At 38.5% G+C, this 25758-nt stretch overlaps 2 protein-coding genes across 3 annotated transcripts in view; both read left to right on the top strand.

Moving 5' to 3' along the window:
* Positions 1–4409, top strand: part of ACSL6 (acyl-CoA synthetase long chain family member 6) — a 64542-nt gene extending 60133 nt beyond the window's left edge. For both annotated transcript variants that reach the window (XM_088838828.1, XM_055430110.2), the window contains exon 21: positions 766–4409. In XM_088838828.1, the coding sequence (XP_088694954.1) occupies positions 766–903 (138 nt within the window). In that variant the 3' untranslated portion in view covers positions 904–4409. The remainder of the gene's footprint in view (positions 1–765) is intronic.
* Positions 4410–8064: 3655 nt separating this feature from the next.
* MEIKIN (meiotic kinetochore factor) overlaps positions 8065–25758 on the top strand; it is a 176209-nt gene continuing 158515 nt past the window's right edge. The window contains exons 1-4 of the mRNA XM_088838829.1: positions 8065–8197; positions 8351–8444; positions 8862–8949; positions 11034–11094. Of these exons, the coding sequence (XP_088694955.1) occupies positions 8065–8197; positions 8351–8444; positions 8862–8949; positions 11034–11094 (376 nt within the window). The remainder of the gene's footprint in view (positions 8198–8350; positions 8445–8861; positions 8950–11033; positions 11095–25758) is intronic.

Genomic DNA, 25758 nt, shown 5'->3' with positions numbered 1-25758 from the left:
GACTGGTCAGATCCTTCTGATTGGTTTCCCTGCTTCTAGTCTTAACATTCTTAAAAACCATGTTCACGTTTCTCTTGGAAAGAACTTTATAAAATGTGTATTCAGCTGTGTTATTGCCCTGTATAAAAATCTTCAGTGCCTTCCTACTATCTTCCTCTAAAGCTGCCCCATCTACCAATTCGGCTTCATCTGTCACCTCCTTGGCCTCCTATTTCACGAAACTACAAAAGAAACCACTTGGACTTCCTTTTTCATACTCTGCTATTTCTCACTCCTGTAGCTGTGTTCATGGGGTTGCTTTTACCTGAAATGCCCTTCACCCACCTCTCCTTCTTAGCTGGTTAACTCCTGCTGGTTCTTTAACACTCCACTAATTTGGGAAGGCTTCCCTGAGTTAGGTGCCCTTCTTCCTGTGTATTCCGTTCTCTCTAATAATTGCCCAGTGTGTCTGCTCTGCTGGATGCCGGTGTGCACTCCCCAAGGGCAGGGGCACTCGTGATTCCTCTTTGTGCCCTCGGTGCCTGGCACAGAGTAAGGAATTCATTCATTTCTGTTGACTGGCTAAATGGAGGAGTAAGAAGGGGATGAGGTGACTTTCAGATATATCAAATAAGCTGACATGCTGTTACAGTAACTCTGACTTTTTAAATAGGCCTGTTTTTGTATCAATATTTCTGTTCCCGTATGCCTGTCTACTTCTACCGTGTATGCTATGAATGTTGTGTTATACTCCTGATAAAGATGTATTCTGCATTTGGTTTTTAGGTTAAAGCCATTCACATCCATTCTGATATGTTCTCAGTTCAAAATGGCTTGCTGACACCGACCCTAAAGGCTAAGAGACCTGAGCTGAGAGAGCACTTCAAAAAACAAATAGAAGAGCTTTACTCAACCTCCATGTGAAGTTCAAGGAAAGTTCTTCTGGGTATATGGACAATGTAGCAATATTATAGTTCTTGAAAGTAACAAGTCAGAATGATACAGTCGAAAATGAAAAGCACGTGACCTTATGACTGAGCCTTTTCCTGTCTCTAGAGGTCTTTAACAATATTTTCTCTCTCATCACTGAGTACACTTTATTTTTATTACAATGATATTGTAGCAAGCTGCTAAAAATATCACAAGTGGCATTGTAAAAAAATCGACTTTTTTTAAGAACTGTGTACCACTAAAAGTAATATATTCTCAATGTTCACAGAACTTCTATTAAATATAATGGAAAAACATAACTGATACATTGTACTTAATTATTTTTGAAATAGTAAACAGGTATGGCAAATATTGAGGCAAGATGGGCTGCCTTATTCGATAACTGATGGTCAAAATCACAATTAAATCAGACTTCAATGAAAACTAATACAGAATCTTGCTGAAACAGACATGATACATAACTTCATAGCTACATAACTTCATTTCTTTAAACATAATAATCCTTATTATTGGTGTGAAAACGTTTTCTGTCCAATTTTTACTTTTATTTATGATGAATGCAAATTCAAACATTCTTAAAACAAATGTTATATTTACATAATATTTTACAAAGACTTTTCAATCCATTTCCTTATTTATTAAGCTTATTAAAATATTAGGAACTACCCAGAAGTAATGTAATATACAAGTATTTCAAGGATAGTGTGTGTATATTCATGGATGTCTTACCACATGTATTATGAAAGATGTCTGTTGACTCTGCATTGGATGGAGCTTTAGGGAAGACTTGGGATAAGAAACCCAGAATTATTTCTCATGTGGGCAGCAATTAATATACCAAATTTCCTTGTTTGGTTCTTCCAGTCTTCCATTTTCAACACGTCTATGCCAGGCCTGGGAAACATATGTGGCAATAATTCTGAACAGTTTCTCTTTCTTCCAATAAGACTGTCAAGGCAGGATGTAGGGAGGAGGGGATGTCATCTCCAAATAAAATAATTTTTCAACAACATAAGTTTGAAGAACCTCTTCAAAATACCCCTAGAAAACTACTTAAGTCCATTATAGATAGCTGTCTTCTTGGGGAATAATTTCACGCATAAATTTCTAAATGCTTCTAAGTACCCACGAAAACCTCCTCTCATATTATGTGCTTAAATACTTCTTGTACCTGGGTGCCAACAATGGCATATAATTAAAGCCCAGCATGAACAGCAATTAAGTCCCAAGCTACAGACTGCTTCTGAAGAAGAAACTGTCCCTAGGAAAGTGTCTTTAAAGTGTTTTAATCTGTAGAGCCAGGATCTGAAAATAGACGGGCAGTGGTCACAGTCCAGAAGCTCCTTTCACCGGGAGCAAATCCATACTGTCAATAAGGCTGTGGGTTAGAAACTGCATAATCACACAGGCTTACTAGATGAATCTGCACCAGAGATGATACATTTCACTCTTTGCAATAGTGGACCAACCCCAGTTTTGTTTGATGTATTTATCCAGTCTTCTACATATTCCTTTACTGGATTTTCTCTGCAATCCCACTGCTTGCATTTAAGATTTGACTTATGGTAAATAACCCAGTTCTATGCACATTAACTTTTAAAGGCATTTCTAAACAAACAAATACTAAAAATGTCCAAGGCCACATCTATATAACATTAATTTTTTATATTTAATATATATTTGACTAATTAAAAGAAAATCGCTACCTGAATTGGATATTCATACTATCTTAAAGGCGAGTAGCTTCACATCTTGAAGAAAATGAAGCTGTTTCCCTTTGTCCTTCCACTCAACTAAATTTCATGTTTATCTTTGTTTACACAGGATTTTAGACAGTGTAATTTAAGCAAATAATTTCGATTTTATTTTGATTCCATTTTTACCTAATAATAGAGATAATTGATTATGGGTAACTTAAGATTTCATTTCCTCACTTTAAAGATCTTAAGTTTCTATTTAGCCTTTCTAATCTTCATGAAAATTGTCACACTTGGGCATATAAACAGGTTCTTGCAGATGTGCTGAGAAAAGTAAACAGCAGGGCGTAAATATATTGCATGTACATTTATTTTCTTCTCTGTTTAACTACTGAATTTTTTAATAAAATAGAAATGAAACAGTATGTGTTAACGAAAGAAAATCCTTCTTGCCTCAGATTTCCCAACGTTATTTTGAGGAGAAAAAGTTTGTATTTCTCTTTAACTAATATAGAAAAAGGCTATGTACTTAAGATACTTACATTCATAGTGGACATCAGATCCAATTTAAATCCAAAGGTGTAACAGCAATCGATTACTTAAGCATAAACATGTTCTTAAATGTTTGGCCTTTTTTCTGTTTCTCATTCAAATTTGTTGGTAATTCTCACATTTTACAAACTGATATGGTGGTTTATAAAGATATAAAGTAGAACATACACCATTTTCTTTCCTTTTGCCATAAAAGTCATCTTTGTATTGTATTGTGATTTTCCTCCAGGTGAGAGAGGAAACTGACCAGGTGTGGTGTGCAGGCCTAGCCTCACATATTAGGAACTCAAGAACTCAGGAATCTAAGGAATAAATACCCAGTCTTCCTCACATGAGCAGGTCAACTTTTAATTCTAAATTTAGGTAAAACTGCAAGCATGAAAAAAATAGAATTTTTCATTGCAATTTTTATAGTTTTAGCAACTTGAAGTCAGCACTTAATTTGATTGTATTACCCATCAAAGAGTCTCTAATCTTTTCTGTTTCTGGCAGTAAAGGAAATGAATTATTCTTTATTTTCCAAATGTATTAATATAAAGCACAAATGTGATATAGTTACTTAGAATACAAAATACTATGAAATGAATGTAAAGAATGGAAAACTATTTTTGCATGAAAACAGACCACTTACAAACTTAATTTCTCAGGAAAAATGAAAAATTATATATAAAATTGGTAAACTATATGTTGAATTAAGTTGGTATATTTTCTTGCCTGTTTCTATTTTAAGAAAGCATATATGTGAAAAGAAAAAAATGATCCCGGTAGTCAGAATTTTCTCTCAAGTATGCTACACAGTCCTTTCTCTGAATCTACAGTTAATCACAGTAAGAATGAAATTAGCGTTCAAGTGAGGACAAAACCCTAATGAGAACACATAAACGTTATAACCCAGAGGCAATAGATACATATTACCTGGAGACAAGCATTTCTAAACTTGGTCCAGACAAAAGGTTTTCATGGGGTGACAGTGGTTTTTAAACATTCATTTGACTGATTATTTTTATTTTCTTGTTAAGTCATTGCAGCAGTTGCATGAAGGAGAAATGGATATTTTTTGAAGAATTGCTTATTCTACTTTCAATTTTTAAAAATTGAGGAAATTTCAAAGTTACCTTTTAAATGCATAAAAGTATATTAACTGTAATTATATTTTTAGTTGCTTTGTTATAATAGCATGCATATCAAACATACAATGCATTTATGAAAACTTTTGTAAAAAATAAAGATTTTTTTGTTTCTCAAAGTTTCTTATAATTACTATTTTATAAATTTATTTAGCATAATCCTCTGATGTTAGTATATTTGGTGATCACTGGTCATAGTGCTTATGGTGAACATGGAATCAAGCTGATCACTAGGCAACATACTCTACATCCTTTGTAAGGACCCCCAAACTCCGAAGACTTATGGTCCCCCCAGAGAAGCTCTCCTTTGCTTTGCACATTTGCAGTTATCAAATGTGCCCTGGATTTATGTGTATCCAGGATTTAATTCATTTTTATATTTTAAAAGAACACATGATTGTATTCAAATTTCCCATCACGATGGCCCTTAAACAGTATTTCCATGTCTTTACCCATACACAGTGGGTATACTCTTAAAATGGTATATTCTGCAGTGTGTAAATTACGCAGATTTTGCCATCTCCATATATTTGCTACCATCTACTCCTCTCTATTTTCAAAGATTTTAGTGTATCTGGGGCCCCTCTCATCTCTTGTCTGGAATATTACAGTGCTTTTAAAGTTAGTCTTCTGTTTCCACCTCAGCTTCCTCAAATTTCTCCACCCACATTTGAGTCAGGGCAGTGTTTCTAAATTGAAAATCTGGTCATGCCACTCTCCTGCTTAGTATTCCTTTAATGACTTCCCATAGTTTCTAGGATAAAGTTCAGGCTGCCTGGTTCAGCACATAAGGCCCAGGGTCTCTTCTCCAGTCCTTCCTCCAAAGAGTCTTGGTTCCAGTTATGCCAACTACTTTTTACAGTGGCCTAAAAGCATCATGATTTTAGTCTCCTTTTCATAGAATACCCTTTCCTTTAATCTCCCTAATTCCTATCATTCATCTCTTATATCTCAGTTCAACTACCCTTTTCTCTAAGAAGCTTCCCATATGGTTGCATGGTTGACTGACCCTCTGCCTCATGCCCACTAAGACTAAGTTGCTTGTGGTTGTAGCCCCAGCACAGAAAGTCTGTTCCATCATGGAGGTTCAAGAAATGTCTGTTGAATAAAAATACCTTGGCCCTTTTACATATGTTGCATAGTATTAAGACTGCAATACTTGAAGATACTTTTCATTTATCACTTATTTTTTCCCAATCCTGTGGACTAAGCAAATTAAGCTGACTTTCAGTTGAACCCTAAATCCTGTGGATGGTACCATAAATGAAACTGCTCAGAGCTCAGGTTGCAGGGTTTGGGTGGGGGAGAGGGGTCACTTGATAAGAAAATGGTATTCTGAATGATTTCCTCTGGGCTCCAGGGAATCCTATATCTATGAACTGGCTGTTTTTCCAAAAGCTTTCTTCAGAAATCTCTTAAAAATTTGGAATCTGTTTGCCCATAGAAGTTAGCATTTCCATGACTTCCAAATCTAGTCAAAACAATCATATAACTGAACTGAAATACTGAAAGCAGAATTCTAAGTATAGATATGGAAACAATATAACAGGGAAATGGAAGATGTTCAATTTAACACTTGGGACTGAATGCTTGAAATAGCATTTGTGTGTTTGAGGATAGAGTGGAGGGAGATACATGACTGCGTTGAGATACCTCCGCCCTACTTCACCCTTTTGTAGGGGACACATTTCTTTCTTCTTGTGTAGGCTGGGCAGGCGGAGCTTTAAATTGACCAAGTCTGACTGTAGTCTCTTCTCCTCCCCTTGCTACTTAAGGCTTCAAGTTCTTTTCCTTGCTCTCCTCCCCCATCCCTTTCCCAGCCATGTGTTGGGAGGAATGGGAGCATGACAAGCACACTAGTCAAATGTTAGGAGATACATGCCACCTATGCCAATCTCCTGTCCTAATGAGCCACCTAAGACAGGTGTCCTAATTGCTCACCCTTGAATTGAGGGGACAACCAGATCATCTCTAAGGACACTTTTGGCTCAAGAAATTACACTGGAGATTATTTCAAGTTTTGAAGCCCTGGGCATTAACTCCCATAAATCTTGACTTGATGGCACCTCAGCTAATGTAATTCAGTATAGAGAGGGTTCTACAGAATAGGGCCACCAAAGGGCAGATCAGCTTTTGCTTCAAGCTGTTTCCTTTTTCACCATTTCTTCCATTTCCATGTCTTGAACATTCCAGGATCCATACCTCCCAAAATTCATTTAAGAACTCCACAATTTTTTTAAAAACAACATTCTCCAATGGGAGAGAGGGGAGCCTGGAAACCTGGCTTGTACACTACAGACTGCCTGTCAGCATGTATGGCTGTGACTAGAGAAAAGATGTTGAAATATGATAATTGCTTTATACAACAACAAAACTGTGAGGTCCTTGACTATTTAGAACCATTTCTAATTCACTTTTGTACCCCAGGACCTACCATAATGCCTGACAAGGTGCTGAGTAAATACTAATTCAGTGACTCAAAGCATTATATGTAATAAAGTAAGAATGACTGCCCTCTATTCTTTACAAAGTTAAGTTTTAATGATTAATAATAAGAGACTTTCTATGAGCAGATTTTGAATTAAAAAATTAAAATTTCAATTTTATTATGAAAATATTGTGGCTATATGTGTGCTTACATACACGATATTGGAGCATCACAGAAGTCTCAGTTTTTCTAATTTCATCTGTACAAATAGCATGTTTCAATGTTGTGAAATGTCATTTTTTAAAAATAAGAAGATGGTTATTATATACACAATATGTTTATCAGATGCAGTCAGATGGTCTATCCTCAGTGTATGGAGTGAGTGGTCATTACCATGTTACTCCCTTTGGACACAGAAAAAGACCTGAGCCTCAGGGCACTAGGAGGGGAGCCCTTGTGGAACTCTCTACCTTAACCACAAGGCTACTCAGAGATGTCCAGGAGGTAGCTTCTAGGCCGGGGCTCAGAGACTCTGCTTGTCCCTGAGAAGAAACCTCCTGGAATCTAAGCACTTCTAATGCTTGGTTAGACTCTCAAGTTACCATGGCTCCACAGCAAATTGGCGGCTCTACGGACTGAGGTACTCAGAAAACATTCCGTCAATGTAATGTGCTTTCATTCTTCTCTCAACGTCCTGCACTGAGTCAGGCTTCCCCCTGGGTAGACTCTATGTGCTTCAGTTCAGTTCAGTTCAGTTCAGTCGCTCAGTCGTGTCCGACTCTCCGCGACCCCATGAATCACAGCACGCCAGGCCTCCCTGTCCATCACCAACTCCCGGAGTACACTCAAACTCATGTCCACAGAGTCGGTGATGCCATCCAGCCATCTCATTCTCCGTCGTCCCCTTCTCCTCCCGCCCCCAACCTTTCCCAGCATCAGAGTCTTTTCCAGTGAGTCAACTCGTCGAGACCTCAAACTCCATTACCATAGCCTTCCTGGTAATGTTGCTAAGGAGACTGGCCCAAGTATCAGTACCAGGTGTTGGGCCCAGCTGACTACGTTTTCCCAGAAGCCACCACGTATGCGTCTTCCCAGAAGCCGCCGCGCGACTCCGCGGAGATAAAAAGGCGGGAGTGAGGCAGGCCGGTCCAGGCCAGGGTGGGGGTCGGCGCTGTAGTCCTTTTGATTTTCCTCACCTTTTCCGTTCCTCTCTGACTGCCCCGCAGGCCTGGACTCTGGTTCCATAGGACTGTAGCTCGGTTCCGCAGAAAGACGACGAGAAAGGCCGTCCAGGGCTAAGAGGCCTCTGGGGCCTGGCGGTGGGGTGGCAATGTGGTCACTAGGGGTCTATACCCGCAAAAAGCAGGCCGGCGGTAGGCTCAACCTAACCCCAACGCCAGATCTAGGTGCCCCGGCCAAGGCGGAGGCCCCGTCACTGCCCGGCCGAAATCTCTTTGCCCACTGTAAGCTCCGCGGGGCTGGCTCATGGCGCAGGATGCGGGGTGGGCAAGACCCAAGGGCGGGGGCGGTTGGGCCTCAGCTCCAGGGCCCCCCCGCCAAGGCCTGCAGGCAGGCCTCTGAGGCTTTTATCCTGAAACGTGTCACCCTGTCTGTAGGCCTGAAAAGAAATGGCAAAACGCGTGGTTTGCGGAGAATCGCGGAAAAATCTGAGTGGAGTGGTCAGGGAAGTGGCAGCTCTGGGCCACCGAGGTGTGTATACACAAGTAACAGCCCCATGCCTCTGGCCACCTCAAAATTTCAGTCCTGATTTGATCCTAATAACCTCTCATTTCTAAGAGTCAATGAAGAACCAGAGTCAGTGAAGGAAATAGTGTGTTCTGATTTGGCTCTTCTCAGAACACAGAACTGGGAATTTGACTTAGGAAAGAGAGAGATTTTTTTTTTTTTAAGAAGGAAATTTGGCCAAGTTGCCTAAAGGCAAGTGAGAGATAATCTCCAGGAAAGCATTCCCAGCGTATTGGGTGTTGATAAAATTCACGCACTATGTTCTTGTGGTAAATGATGACCCCATAGAGCCTCTCAGATTCTAAACAGTGTGAACAGTGATCAGGCGTATGGAGAGCCAAGTCCAGACACTACAAATTAATTGTGTTGTTTGTTTGTTAGCACTGAGTTAAGAGTTACAGGAGAGAAAAGCCTGCATGAAAATAGCACTAGTGAAGAGACCCAGGATGAGAAGATTGCTCTATTGAGTGTACGTATGTTTCTCTTCTGGTCCTTGGATAAACTTAGTGTAGAGACTAGTGGTACCTAATGTACCTCTGAAAGAAAGTATAATATGATCTTTGTTCAATAAAGACTACATAACTTTCCAGTGTTTTTATAAATACTGATGCTGTGGCTTTAGATAGGGCCTTGAATTTCTGATTCTGGTAGACTCATAGCCATGCATTTTAATTTTTCTTTCCTTTGTCAAAGATTTAAGAATACTGGCTAATTTTCTGTGGTGACAAATATAAAGTGCTTCTTAGTAATTCTGTTATGTTTGGTAGCACATATTTTAAAGTCATTTTTATGTTTTCTAATTTGACTTTACATTAACAATTAGAAACAGGATTCATTATCATTAGAATATTATAAAACTTCCTGATCTAATGTACTTAATATGGATTCTGTAAAATATTTTAAAGATGTATAGCAGTAGTTTGGGCTTCCCTGGTGGTTCATATGGTAAAGAATCTGCCTGCAGTGCAGGACACCTGGGTTTGATCCCTGTGTAGGGAAGATCCCCCGGAGAAGGAAATGGTAACCCACTCCAGTATTCTTGCCTGGAGAATCCCATGGACGGAGAAGCCTGGTAGGCTATAGTCCACGGGGTCGCAAAGAGTCGGACACGACTGTGCGACGGAACAGAACGAACGAACGGAACAGGTGATTCAAGACGTGCAAAAAGAATATTTAAGCAATTCCTTTTAATTTTTGTGTTTTCCTTCTATTTATTTTTTCCTGTGCCTTTAAAAACTGTTGTTTTTTTTTTTTTACAAATTATTGTATAAGTTTCTCTAACATTAAATAATCTTCAAAAATATGGATTTTAGTGTCTGCATAGTGCTTTGTCTTATATATAGGCATACTGTAATTTCTATAACTATTTTTTGTGGTTGAGAGGCTGAGATTGTTTCCAAGGTTTTGCTGTTTTAAATATTAGTAGATATCCTACCACAGAAATTGTTTTTATATACCTCAAATTGTTATCCTAAGATAAATATGTTGCAATGGGTCAAGGGTTGGATTATGTTTAAAATTTTTGTTTTATTTATTTCATTCTGTCCAGTTGGCACCATCTTATCTGAAACTTAAAATATATATATATAGATAGATGTAGATATATAGATATATTTAATAGATGAAAAGTAGCATGTTGTTTACTTTCCATTTCTTTGAATGCTAGTGAAGTTGATACTTTTTCTCATTTTATTGGCCATTTGTGTAACTTTGTCAAATACTTATTTGTTATGTATTGAAGATAGTTGTACTTTACACACATATGTAACAAATATTTCCACATTTGTTTGTTTGCCTTTTATTTTACTTTTGGTATTTTAGACTTATTTATCAATCATTTTCTTTTTATTTATTTTGCTTTTGTATTTAGAGGGGAAAAAATTCCTTTTGCCTAGGGGATCAGAAAAATATTAATCTTTATCTTCTCGTTGTTGGTTTATTAGGGACTTCCCTTCCCTGGTAGCTCAACTGGTAGAGAATCTGCCTGCAATGCAGGGGACCCCAGTTGGATTTCTGGGTCAGGAAGATCCACTGGAGAAGGGCTAGGCTGTCCACTTCAGTATTCTTGAGCTTCCCTGGTGGTTCAGACAGTAAAGAATCCTACTGCAATGTGGGAGACCTGGGATCTATCCCTGAGTTGGGAAGATCTCTTGAAGAAGGGAAAGTCTACCCACTCCAGTATTCTGGTCTGGAGAATTCCATGGATTGTATGAGTCCATGGGGTCACACAGAGTTGGACATGACTGAGTGACTTTGATTTTCATAACTGAGCGACTTTCATTTTCACTTTGCTGGTTTATCCCACAATAGTTATTGACTAGGATATTTTTGACACCCTGGATATGTCCACAGTGTTATATTTTAAGATTTACTATTAAATATCAGATTACATCTATATCAATAAGCTGAAAAATGTTTTAAATATGAAAGTGATACACAGTTGACATTAGTTTTGCATTTTTAAAATAACCAAATCAATGTTTTTATAATATTGTATATAAAAATATTCCATCTCATAATTTGTGCTATATGTTTAATTCTTATTTCACATAGGAGTCAGTAGCAGATGACCTCCAGGCTGAAGGTAGTTCATCAAGTAGTAAACAAGTAACAGGTAAGACTGGCAATGTGAACTCCTTCAACTTACTTTCTTACAAATATAAGCATCCATTTGTATCTGTCTTATCTTCCCATCTCAATAGAAAAGATGTCTTTCTCCTGGTCCAAGTTGAATCCTTCTGCCTGTGCTCTGGACTTCATCCTCAAAGCCTTCAAACACAATTGTGATGTGTTACAGAAGTGAGGTAGACTTGACTGTAACTGAATTTAGTTGAAGAGATTACGGAAGGCTTCCATGAGGGAGTGGTGATTTACTTGAGATCTGAAGAAAAGTAGAGCTTAACTATACAGAAAGACGAATAAAGAGAAATCCAGGCAGAGGGAACAGAGGAGGAAACGTGATAATAAGAAGGTTTGACAGACCAAGACCTTCCATAACCTTGTAGGCCAAGCCAAATATATTTATCTTCAGAGCAGCAGGAAGCTGCTGAAGTCCTTTAAATAGGGAATAATATGATTGTATTAGTTACTGTATGGGAAGAAGCAGGAGTGGAGGTAAATAGACGTCCTTTGGGAGGCTACTGCAATAGTAAAGGGGAGGAATGATGACACTATACTAACAGATGACACTGGAAATGGAAAGAAGTGGATATATGTATGGTTATTGTAGGAAATGAAATTGACAGAATTTACAGATGAAGTTTGAAGATGGAGGTGTCAAAGGTGACACGTGTTTCTGGTTTGCATAACTGAGTGTAAGGTGGTGCTGCCATTCACTGAAAAAAATCTTGTTTGAGGGAAAAATCATAAATTCTCTCTTTATTAAGTAACGGGTACCTTTAAGATGACTAGTAATTCAAATAGGGAGTTGAATATGGAAGGCTGCTGATAGAAATTTGGTGTAATTGAACTTATTTTTGAAAACAAAAAAGGATGTCATTGCTACACCAGAAAGCCTGAGGAATTCTTAAAGACAGATGAGATCAGACTGATAAATATATGAAGAGCAGAGAAAAACCACTGAAGAGGTAAGAGTAGCTCTGGAGATACACTTAACTCAAAACACTTGGTCAATAAATGTAAAACACTGTAATAGCTGGGACCCTGAAGGAGTCGTTAAGATGATGGATTAAGCACTACAATTAGGCAGTGTATGACCTGGCCCCCTTCTCGTCCCCTTCTTATATTGGAAACACTGGCAACTTAGTGCTTGCTGCCAGGTCAGAACCCTAGGAATTACTGCCTAGCAAAGTGAACTAAGACTTCATTTTGGCTCCTTAGGATCAATGACTTCCCTGGTGGCTCAGACAGTAAAGCATCTGCCTACAATGCGGGAGACCTGGGTTCGATCCCTGGGTCGGGAAGATCCCCTGGAGAAGGAAATGGCAACCCACTCCAGTACTCTTGCCTAGAAAATCCCATGGATGGAAGAGCCTGGTAGGCTACAGTCTGTGGGGTCACAAAGAGTCGGACATGACTGAGCGACCTCACCTTACCTTACCTTAGGATCAATGTTGGAGCTGGAGAGAGAAGCAGAAGAGTCTGAAGTATTTCCAGATTGCCATATGGATAGCAAAGGGGCAGAAAAGTTAAAAAATACAGATTATGCTATACTTGTTAATCCCAGGGAAAAGATACATAATGGCTCTCTGAAGTGGGAATTCTGATATAGGAGACTTCCAGTGTGGATACTAGCCAAATAGGGCAGTGCCCCCATGTAACCTAGGGCTTCCCAGGTGGCTCAGTGGTAAAGAACCTGCCAGCCAATCCAGGAGATGTGGGTTCAGTCCCTGATTTGGGAAGATCCCCTGGAGGAGGAAATGGCAACCTACTCCAGTATTCTTGTTTAGAAAATCCTATGAACAGAGGAGCCTAGTGGGCTACAGTCTATAGGGTCACAAAGAGTCAGACACAACTTCGCAACTGAGCTTGCATGCACTCCCGTGTAGCCTACAATGCCCAGAAAATACAGGAGAACATCCCCACTCAAGAACCTAAGTCCCCACAGAATGTCGCATCACTCTTCTAAAATCTCCAGAGGTGGATTGTTTTTTTCAGAATTTATATTCTCTGCCATATAAACAGAAATTCTCAAATAGACATATGAACAGACAATCAAAAACAGTCAAATCTTTGAAGAATACCAATGCCATGGAAGAGAGGTCACAAATGCACCAAACGAAAGAATCAAAACCTGAAGGAATGATAGTAAACTTTAAATATCTCTTTAGAGACAAAAGGCAATTGAATCCATAATGTAATAGGCTGCTATAAAAAGTTATAGTCCCTGGAAACTAAAAATATAAAATTTTAAAACAATAAATCAACCTAATATTGGGATGTATTCAGCTGAAAATCAAATTAGCTAGGTAGAAAATACAGGAATTTTCTTAAAATATAGTGTAAAAGAACATGGGAAGTGCTTAATAAACGCTTTTTCCTCCTCCTTCTTCCTTCTTTGCCTAGTTAACTTCCACTAGTTCTTCAAATACAGATTCAGGTGCCATCTCTTTTGGAAGCCTCTCCTGATTGCTCTTCTCTCTTTCTAGATGAGTTGTTCTTTCCTGGTAGTTCCATGACACTGTCATAGGACTCAAAACAACAGTATAATTGTTCCTCTAGGCCCTAAAGCTGTTGAGAATAAGCACTGCCTTTTATCTTCCTATTCCATGCTTGAGACAATATAATTTTAAAAGCTTGTTGAATAACTTTTCTACTCTATTTAGAGGAAATAAACAATTTTATTATAATCAATATTTGAAGAAATTGTAGTTTAAATATATGATAAATGTCCTTGGTTACTAGCTTTATCAAGTTGATGTGTGAAAAGTATGAGAAAATAGAAGATAGACTGTCTCTAATTAAAAACTCGATGGATCTGAGTTTGTTTGATATTTGATTGATATTTGAGACCTAGAATACTTTATACTACAATAAAATATAAATGGTTAGGTTTTGAGCAGCCCACAGAATTCTATTTAACATATAATTGTTTTAATTCTATCTTGAAATCTAGAAGTTTTGCAACATGATTAAAATTAACTCAGGATTTCATATTTAATATGGAGGATTGAACATATTTATTTATTCCTTCTGAAAACACTAAAATATCAGTAAAGGCATAAAAAAGGCATGAGGTCATAATGTAGAGAAAAAGAGAAGAAACCTTACTTGACAAGAGATAATCAACAAAAGTTTCAAATCTGCAATGTAAATGAATTAAGTTTAATAGTCCTAATAGAAAAAAAAAGGCTGAAACCTAGGACAAACAGCGAAGTGAAACGACGCAGGCTGAAGGTTCAGGAATTAGAGACATCACATATTCCACATATTTGTGAAAGAATAGGTAGAGATAATGTTGAAAATAAGATTTTTGGAAGGAGAGACGCCCGGCTCCCGGCGGCGCAGACGCGAGAGACGCCGGGCTCCCGGCGGCGCAGACGCGAGAGACGCCCGGCTCCCGGCGGCGCAGACGCGAGAGACGCCCGGCTCCCGGCGGCGCAGACGCGAGAGACGCCCGGCTCCCGGCGGCGCAGACGCGAGAGACGCCCGGCTCCCGGCGGCGCAGACGCGAGAGACGCCCGGCTCCCGGCGGCGCAGACGCGAGAGACGCCCGGCTCCCGGCGGCGCAGACGCGAGAGACGCCCGGCTCCCGGCGCAACCGACCACGTGCAGAATCGTGGCTGAGAGGAGCTGCCCCGCGCCCAGGGTTAGGGCGGTGGACGAGAGGAGCTGTACCACGTCCAGGAGGCGGTGGCTGCTTGGGCACCGGAGGGCCGGGAGGAGCTGATCCACATTCAAGGCAGGAGGGGCGGCCTTGGGGAGATACCCCTCGTCCAAGGTAAGGTGCAGCGGCTGTGCCTTGCTGGAGCAGCTGGGAAGAGATACTCCACGACCAAGTGGAATATAAGAATCCAGTGTTCTGGGGAGGAAGGAACAAGACGGCGAGACCACTTTCTTCCCCACAAATTCATCAGAAGAACATTTGAACGTGGAGTAAAGTCCACAAAACAACTTCTGAATACTGGCAGAGGACATCAGGCTCCCAGAAAAGCAGCCCATTGTCTTCTAAAGGAAAGAGAAGAATCCAGCTCCACCCACCAGAACACTGACACATGCTTCCCTAACCAGGGAACCTGGACAAGTCACCTGTCCAACCCCACACACAGCGAAGAAACTACATAATAAAGAGAACTCCACAAACTGCAAGAAGAGGGAAAGGACACCCCAAGCAAAGCAATATAAGCAAGATGAAGAGGCAGAGAAATACCTAGCAAGAAAAGGAACAAGATAATTGCCTACCAACACAAACAAAAGAAGAAGATATAGGGAATCTACCTGATAAAGAATTTCGAATTTTGATGGTGAAAATGATTCAAAATCTTGAAAGCAAAATGGAGTTACAGATAAATAACCTGGAGAAAAGGATTGAGAAGATGGAAGAAAGATTTAATAAGGACCTAGAAGAAATAAAAAAGAGTCAATATACAATGAATAATGCAATAGATGAGATCAGAAACACTCTGGAGGGAACAAACAGTAGAATAACAGAGGCAGAAGACAGGATAAGCGAACTAGAAGATAGAATTGTAGAAATAAATGAAATAGAGAGGAAAAAAGAAAAACGAATTAAAAGAAATGAGGACAATATTAGAGACCTCTGGGACAATGTTAAATGCTCCAACATTCGAATCATAGGAGTCCCAGAAGAAGAAGACAAAAAGAAAGACCATGAGAGAATACTTGAGGAGATAATAGTTGAAAACTTCCCTAAAATGGGGAAAGAAATAATCACCCAAGTCCAAGAAATCCAGAGAGTCCCCAACAGGATAAACCCAAGGCGAAATACTCCAAGACACATATTAATCAAATTAACAAAGATCAAACACAAAGAACAAATATTAAAAGCAGCAAGGGAAAAGCAGCAAATAACACTCAAGGGGATTCCCATAAGGATAACAGCTGATCTTTCAACAGAAACTCTTCAGGCCAGAAGGGAGTGGCAAGATATACTTAAAGTGATGAAAGAAAATAACCTACAGCCCAGATTACTATACCCAGCAAGGATCTCATTCAAATATGAAGGAGAAATCAAAAGCTTTACAGACAAGCAAAAGCTGAGGGAATTCAGCATCACCAAACCAGCTCTCCAACAAATGCTAAAGGATCTTCTATAGACAGGAATTACAGAAAGAGTGTATAAACTTGAACCCAAAGCAATAAAGAAAATGGCTACGGGATCGTACTTTTCAATAATTACCTTAAACGTAAATGGGTTGAATGCCCCAACCAAAAGACAAAGGCTGGCTGAATGGATACAAAAACAAAACCCCCATATATGTTGTCTACAAGAGACCCACCTCAAAACGAGGGACGCATACAGACTGAAAGTGAAGGGCTGGAAAAAGATAGTCTATGCAAATAGAGACCAAAAGAAAGCAGGAGTAGCAATACTCATATCAGATAAAATAGACTTTAAAACAAAGGCTGTGAAACGAGACAAAGAAGGAAACTACATAATGATCAAAGGATCAATCCAAGAAGAAGATATAATAATTATAAATATTTATGCACCTAACATAGGAGCACCGCAATATGTAAGACAATTACTAACAAGTATGAAAGGGGAAATTAACAATAACACAATAATAGTGGGAGATTTTAACACCCCACTTACATCTATGGATAGATCAACTAAACAGAAAATTAACAAGGAAACACAATCTTTAAATGATATAATAGAAGAGTTAGACCTAATAGATATCTATAGGACATTTCACCCCAAAACAATGAATTTCACCTTTTTCTCAAGCGCACACGGAACCTTTTCCAGGATAGATCACATCCTGGGACATAAATCTAGCCTTGGTAAATTCAAAAAAATTGAAATCATTCCAAGCATCTTTTCTGACCACAATGCAGTAAGATTAGATCTCAATTATGGGAGAATAACTGTTAAAAGTGCCAACATATGGAGACTGAACAACACGCTGCTGAATAATGAACAAATCATAGAAGAAATCAAAAGAGACATCAAAATATGCATAGAAATGAATGAAAATGAAAACACAACAACCCAAAACCTCTGGGACACTGTAAAAGCAGTGCTAAGGGGGAAGTTCATAACAATACAGGCACACCTCAAGAAACAAGAAAAAAGTCAACTAAATAACCTAACTCTACATCTAAAGCAACTAGAAAAGGAAGAAATGAAGAACCCCAGGGTCAGTAGAAGGAAAGAAATCATAAAAATTAGGGCAGAGATAAATGCAAAAGAAACAAAAGAGACCATAGCAAAAATCAACAAAGCCAAAAGCTGGTTCTTTGAGAAGGTGAATAAAATTGACAAACCACTAGCCAGACTCATCAAGAAACAAAGGGAGAAGAACCAAATCAATAAAATTAGAAATGAAAATGGAGAGATCACAACTGACAACACAGAAATACAAAGGATTATTAGAGAATACTATCAGCAATTATATGGCAATAAAATGAATAACCTGGAAGAAATGGACAAATTCCTAGAAAAGTACAACTTTCCAAAACTGAACCAGGAAGAAATAGAAAATCTGAACAAACCCATCACAAGCACGGAAATTGAAACGGTAATCAAAAATCTCCCAGCAAACAAAAGCCCAGGTCCAGACGGCTTCACAGCTGAATTCTACCAAAAATTTAGAGAAGAGCTAACACCTATTCTACTCAAACTCTTCCAGAAAATTGCTGAGGAAGGGAAACTTCCAAACTCATTCTATGAGGCCACCATCACCCTAATCCCAAAACCTGGTAAAGACCCCACAAAAAAAGAAAACTATAGGCCAATATCACTGATGAACATAGATGCAAAAATCCTTAACAAAATTCTAGCAATCAGAATCCAACAACACATTAAGAAGATCATACATCATGACCAAGTGGGCTTTATCCCAGGAATGCAAGGATTCTTCAATATCCGCAAATCAATCAACGTAATACACCACATTAACAAACTGAAAAATAAAAATCATATGATTATCTCAATAGATGCAGAGAAAGCCTTCGACAAAATTCAACATCCATTTTTGATAAAAACCCTCCAGAAAGTGGGAATTGAAGGGACATACCTCAACATAATAAAAGCTATATATGACAAACCCACAGCAAACATTATCCTCAATGGTGAAAAACTGAAAGCATTTCCCCTAAAGTCAGGAACAAGACAAGGGTGCCCACTCTCACCACTACTATTCAACATAGTTCTGGAAGTTTTGGCCACAGCAATCAGAGCAGAAAAAGACATAAAAGGAATACAAATTGGAAAAGAAGAAGTAAAGCTTTCACTGTTCGCTGATGACATGATCCTCTACACAGAAAACCCTAAAGACTCTACCAGAAAACTACTAGAGCTAATCAATGATTACAGTAAAGTTGCAGGATATAAAATCAACACACAGAAATCCCTTGCATTCCTATACACTAATAATGAGAAAATAGAAAGAGAAATTAAGGAAACTATTCCATTCACTGTTGCAATGAAAACAATTAAATACTTAGGAATATATCTACCTAAGGAAACAAAAGACTTGTACATAGAAAGCTATAAAACACTAGTGAAAGTAATCAAAGAGGACACGAATAGATGGAGAAATATACCGTGTTCGTGGATTGGAAGAATAAATATTGTAAAAATGAGTATACTACCCAAAGTAATTTATACATTCAATGCAATCCCTATCAAGCTACCAACAATATTTTTCACAGAACTAGAACAAATAATCTCACAATTTGTATGGAAATACAAAAAACCTCGAATAGCCAAAGCAATCTTGAGGAAGAAGAATGGAACTGGGGGAATTAACCTGCCGGACTTCAGGCTCTATTACAAAGCCACAGTCATCAAGACAGTATGGTACTGGCATAAAGACAGAAATATAGATCAATGGAACAAAATAGAAAGCCCAGAGATAAACCCACGCTCCTATGGACACCTTATCTTCGACAAAGGAGGCAAGAATATAAAATGGAGAAAAGACAGTCTCTTTAACAAGTGGTGCTGGGAAAACTGGTCAGCCACTTGTAAAAGAATGAAACTAGAACACTTCCTAACACCATACACCAAAATAAACTCAAAATGGATTAAAGATCTAAATGTAAGACCAGAAACTATAAAACTCCTAGAGGAGAACGTAGGCAAAACACTCTCCGACATAAATCACAGCAGGATCCTCCAAGACCCACCTCCCAGAATATTGGAAATAAAAGCAAAAATAAACAAATGGGACCTAATTAAAATCAAAAGCTTCTGCACAGCAAAGGAAACTCTAAGCAAGGTGAGAAGACAGCCTTCAGAATGGGAGAAAATAATAGCAAATGAAGCAACTGATAAAGGATTAATCTCCAAATTATACAAGCAGCTCCTGCAGCTTAATTCCAGAAAACTAAGTGACCCAATCAAAAAATGGGCCAAAGAACTAAACAGACATTTCTCCAAAGAAGACATAAAGATGGCTAATAAACACATGAAGAAATGCTCAACATCCCTCATCATCAGAGAAATGCAAATCAAAACCACAATGAGATACCATTTCACACCAGTCAGAATGGCTGCTATCCAAAAGTCTACATGCAATAAGTGCTGGTGAGGGTGTGGAGAGAAGGGAACCCTCTTACACTGTTGGTGGGAATGCAAACTAGTACAGCCACTATGGAGAACAGTGTGGAGATTCCTCAGAAAACTGGAAATAGAACTGCCATATGATCCAGCGATCGCACTCCTGGGCATACATACCGAGGAAACCAGAATTGAAAGAGACACATGTACTCCAATGTTCATTGCAGCACTGTTTATAATAGCCAGGACATGGAAGCAACCTAGATGTCCATCTGCAGATGAATGGATAAGAAAACTTTGGTACATATACACAATGGAGTATTTCTCAGCCATCAAAAAGAATGCATTTGAATCAGTTTTAATGAGGTGGATGAAATTGGAGCCAATTATACAGAGTGAAGTAAGCCAGAAAGAAGAACATCAATACTGTATATTAACGCATATATATGGAATTTAGAAAAATGGTAACCTGAACCCTGTATAAGAGACTGCAAAAGAGACATAGGCATTTAGAACAGTCTTTGGGACTCTGTGGGAGAGGGTGAAGGTGGAATGATTGGGGAGAATGGAATTGTAGCATGTATATTATCATAAGTGACCAGTCCAGGTTCGACGCATACATTTTCCTCTGTTCATTTCTTTGCATTTGTGCTTTTTTAATAAAATTCTTTTTTAGAAATAAAAAAAGATTTTTGGAAATCTTTAAAAGTAGCAGTTAGATACTTTGATCCCTCCCCCTGGACGATGTAGCCAGGCAGCTACTCTTATTCCCACCATGGCTGTCCAGAGACATTGAAGCAAAGGGATGCTCAGTACTGCTGAGGGCTGGGGTGCTATACTGAAAACTAGCAGTGAGGGGTGGGAGGAGGAGGGAAGGGAATTAAGTAAAGTCTGTTTACTTACCTCAGACTCATCACACTCAGGAAAATACACCCCAGTTAAGACCCTGGCGGGTTCCTCTCTTGGAAACTTCTCTGACTAGGAGAAGACCTATATTCTGGCAGTAATGACCTGGTTCCTGTCCAAGTACCCTTCAGTAAAGCCCATACTGCTTCCTAAACCTCAATTATGAATCCAGTTTCCAGGTGCTATGTAGTGTTTCATTCTTAAACATTCAAGAATTACCAGTCATTTAAGGAATTATACAAATTTTATATGCATAAAATAAAAGTTAGATACCAAATAGAAACTTGAGGAACACAGACAATGCAAGAAGAAAAACTTTTAAGTCATATTTTCATTATCCTCAGTGTGATGAAGAAATATGTCCATGAAACGAGTGTAGGCTACAAAAAAAAGGAGTATTCAGGGAATAAAAAGAATTCTTAAAAATATGAAATCAGAAATAAAACATTCTATGAAGGATTAGGTGATCAATATAAGCAAATACTCCAAAAATTGAACAGATGTTAAAGAGAAGAGAAAAGAAATAGTGGTGACACAACTCTGTGAATAAAGTAAAACCCACCAAATTGTGTCCTTTAAAAGATTGGGATTTATGGAAAATGAATTGTATTTCAATAAAGCTGCTATTTTAAAAAGATCTCCATTCTAAAGGAGATCAGTCCTGGGTGTTCATTGGAAGGACTGATGCTAAAGCTGAAACTCCAATACTTTGACCACCTCATGCGAAGAGTTGACTCACTGGAAAAGTCTTGATGCTGGAAGGGATTGGGGGCAGGAGGAGAAGGGGACATCAGAGAGTGAGATGGCTGGATGGCATCACCGACTCAATGGACGTGGGTTTGAGTGAACTGGGGAGTTGGTGATGGACAGGAAGGCCTGGTGTGCTGTGATTCATGGGGTCGCAAAGAGTCGGACACGACTGAGCTACTGAACTGAAGTGAACTGAACTGATGGCAGTTCTATTTCCAATTATTTAAGGAATCTCCACACTCTTCTCCATAGTGGCTGTACTAGTTTGCATTCCCACCAACAGTGTAAGAGTGTTCCCTTTCCTCCACACCCTCTCCAGCATTTATTGCTTGTAGACTTTTGGGTAGCAGCCATTCTGACTGGCGTGAAATGGTACCTCACTGTGGTTTTGATTTGCATTTCTCTGATAATGAGTGATGTTGAGCACGTTTTCATGTGTTTGTTAGCCATCTGTGTGTCTTCTTTGGAACAATGTCTGTTTAGTTCTTTGGTTCATTTTTTGATTGGGTCATTTATTTTTCTGGAATTGAGCTGCAAGAGTTGCGTGTATATTTTTTAGATTAATTCTTTGTCAGTTGCTTCATTTGCTATTATTTTCTCCCATTCTGAAGGCTGTCTTTTCTCCTTGCTCATAGTTTCCTCTGTTGTGCTAAAGCTTTTAATTTTAATTAGGTCCCATTTGTTTATTTTTGCTTTTGTTTCCAATATTCTGGGAGGTTGGTCATAGAGGATCCTGCTGTGATTTATGTCGGAGAGTGTTTTGCCTATGTTCTCCTCTAGCAGTTTTATAGTTTCTGGTCTTACGTTTATATCTTTAATCCATTTTGAGTTTATTTTTGTGTATGGTGTGACTGGTGATAAAAGCAAGGTCCGATGCTGTAAAGAGCAATATTGCATAGGAACCTGGAATGTTAGGTCCATGTATCAGGGCACATTGGAAGTAGTCAAACAGGGGACGACAAGAGTGCCACCTCATGCGACGAGTTGACTCACTGGAAAAGAGTCTGATGCTAGGAGGGATTAGGGGTGGGAGGAGACGGGGACGACAGAGAATGAGATGGCTGGATGGCCTCACCGACTCGATGGACATGAGTTTGAGTGAACTCTGGGAGTTGGTGATGGACAGGGAAGCCTGGCGTGCTGTGATTCATGGGGTCGCAGGGGGTCGGACACGACTGAGCGACTGAACTGAACTGATGATGTTAGAAAGTGTTCTAGTTTCATTCTTTTACAAGTGGTTGACCAGTTTTCCCAGCACCACTTGTTAAAGAGATTGCCTTTCCTCCATTAAATATTCTTGCCTCCTTTGTCAAAGATAAGGTGTCCCTAGGTGCATGGATTTATCTCGGGGCTTTCTATTTTGTTCCATTGATCTATATTTCTGTCTTTGTGCCAGTACCATACTGTCTTATGACTGTGGCTTTGTAGTAGAACCTGAAGTCAGGCAGGTTGTTTCCTCCAGTTTCATTCTTCTTTCTCAAGATAGCTTTGGCTATTTGAGGTTCTTTGTATTTGCATACAAATTGTGAAATTATTTGTTCTAGCTCTGTGAAAAATACCATTGGTAGCTTGATAGGGATTGCATTGAATCTGTAGATTGCTTTGTGTGGTATACTCATTTTCATTATATTGATTCTTCTGATCCATGAACACGGTATATTTCTCTATCTATTAGTGTCCTCTTTGATTTCTTTCACCAGTGTTTAATAGTTTTCTATATATAGGTCTTTTGTTTCTTTAGGTAGATACATTCCTAAGTATTTTATTATTTTCGTTGCAATGGTGAATGGAATTGTTTCCTTAATTTCTCTATTTTCTCATTGTTAGCGTATAGGAATGCAAGGGATTTCTGCGTGTTGATTTTATATCCTGTAACTTTATTGTAGTCATTGTTTAGGTCTAGTAATTTTCTGGTGGAGTCTTTAGGGTTTTCTATGTAGAGGATCATGTCATCTGCAAATAGTGAGAGTTTTACTTCTTTTCCAATTTGGATTCCTTTTATTTCTCTTTCTGCTCTGATTGCTGTGGCCAAAACTTCCAGAACTATGTTGAATACTAGTGGTGAGAGTGGGCACCCTTGTCTTATTCCTGACTTTAGGGGAAATGCTTTCAATTTTTCACCATTTAGATAATGTTTGCTGTGGGTTTGTCATATATCGCTTTTATTATGTTGAGGTATGTTCCTTCTATTCCTATTTTCTGGAGGGTTTTTATCATAAATGAATGTTGAATTTTGTCAAAGGCTTTCTCTGCATCTATTGAGATAATCATACGGTTTTTATTTTTCAATTTGTTAGTGTGGTGTATTACATTGATTGATTTGTGGATATTGAAGAATCCTTGCATCCCTGAGATAAAGCCCAGTTGGTCATGATTTATAATCTTTTTAATGTGTTGCTGGATTCTGATTGCTAGAATTTTGTTAAGGATTTTTGCATCTATGTTCATCAGTGATATTGGCCTGTAGTTTTCTTTATTTGTGGCATCATTGCCAGGTTTTGGGATAAGGGTGATGGTGGCCTCATAGAATAAGTTCGGAAGTTTATTTTCCGCAGCAATTTTCTGGAAGAGTTTGAGTAGGATAGGTGTTAGCTCTTCTCTAAATTTTTGGTAGAATTCAGCTGTGAAGCCATCTGGTCCTGGGCTTTTGTTTCCTGGAAGATTTCTGATTACAGTTTCAATTTCTGTGCTTGTGATGGGTCTGTTCAGATTTTCTATTTCTTCCTGGTTCAGTTTTGGAAAGTTGTACTTTTCTAAGAATTTGTCCATTTCTTCCAAGTTGTCCATTTTATTGCTATATAATTGCTGATAGTAGTCTCTTATGATCCTTTGTATTTCTGTGTTGTCTGTTGTGTTCTCTCCATTTTCTTGTCTAATTTTATTGATTTGGTTTTTCTTCCTTTGTTTCTTGATGAGTCTGGCTAGTGGTTTGTCAATTTTATTTACCTTCTCAAAGAACCAGTTTTTGGCTTTGTTGATTTTTGCTGTGGTCTCTTTTGTTTCTTTTGCATTTATTTCTGCCCTCATTTTTAATATTTCTTTCCTTCTACTAACCCTGGGGTTCTTCATTTCTTCCTTTTCTATTTGTTTTAGGTGTAGAGTTAGGTTATTTATTTGACTTTTTTCATGTTTCTTGTGGTATGCCTGTATTGCTATGAACCTCCCCCTTAGCACTGCTTTTACAGTGTCCCAGAGGTTTTGGGTTGTTGTGTTTTCATTTTCATTAGTTTCTATGCATATTTTGATTTCTTTTTTGATTTCTTCTGTGATTTTTTGGGTATTCAGCAGCGTGTTGTTCAGCCTCCATATGTTGACATTTTAAATTGTTTTTCTCCTGTAATTGAGATCTAATCTTACTGCGTTGTGGTCATAAAAGATGCTTGGAATGATTTCAGTTTTTTTGAATTTACCAAGGCTAGATTTATGGCTGAGGATGTGATCTATGCTGGAGAAGGTTCCGTGTGCACTTGAGAAAAAGGTGAAATGCTTTATTTTGGGGTGAAATATCCTATGGATATCAATTAGGTCTAACTAGTCTGTTGTATCATTTAAAGTTTTTGTTTCCTTGTTAATTTTCTGTTTAGTTGATCTATCCATAGGTGTGAGTGGGGTATTAAATATTAAAGTCTCACACTATTATTGTGTTATTGTTCATTTCCCCTTTCATACTTGTTAGCATTTGTCTTACATATTGTGGTGTTCCTATGTTGGGTGCATATATATTCATAATTGTTACATCTTCTTCTTGGATTGATCCTTTGATCATTATGTAGTGTCCTTCTTTGTCTCTTTTCACAGCCTTTATTTTAAAGTCTATTTTATCTGCCATGAGTATTGCTACTCCTGCTTTCTTTTGGTCTCTATTTGCGTGGAATATCTTTTTCCAGCCCTCCACTTTCAATCTGTCTGTATGTGACCCTTGTTTTGAGGTCGGTCTCTTGTAGACAACATATACAGAGGTCTTGTTTTTGTATTCATTTAGCTTTGGTTGGGGCATTCAACCCATTTACATTTAAGGTAATTTTTGATAAGTATGATCCCTTTTATTTACTTTATTGCTTTGGGTTCGAGTTTATACACCCTTTCTGTGTTTCCTGTCTAGAGAAGATCCTTTAGCATTTGTTGGAAAGCTGGTCTGATGGTCCTGAATTCTCTCAGCTTTTCCTTGTCTGTAACGCTTTTAATTTCTCCTTCATATTTGAATGAGATCCTTACTGGGTACAGTAATCTGGGCTGTAGGTTATTTTCTTTCATCTCTTTAAGTATGTCCTGCTATTCCTTCCTGGCCTGAAGCGTTTCTATTGTAAGATCAGCTGTTATCCTTATGGGAATCCCCTTGTGTGTTATTTGTTGTTTTTCCCTTGTTGCTTTTAGTATTTGTTCTTTGCGTTTGAGCTTTGTTAATTGATTAATATGTGTCTTGGGGTGTTTCACCTTGGGTTTATCCAGTTTGGGAATCTCTGGATTTCTTGG

Source organism: Moschus berezovskii, chromosome 8, assembly GCF_049115385.1.
Source record: "Moschus berezovskii isolate FMDL1 chromosome 8, NW_MosBer_1.0, whole genome shotgun sequence".
Classification (NCBI taxonomy): Eukaryota; Metazoa; Chordata; class Mammalia; order Artiodactyla; family Moschidae; genus Moschus; species Moschus berezovskii.
This window is presented reverse-complemented; position numbering and strand designations above follow the sequence as displayed.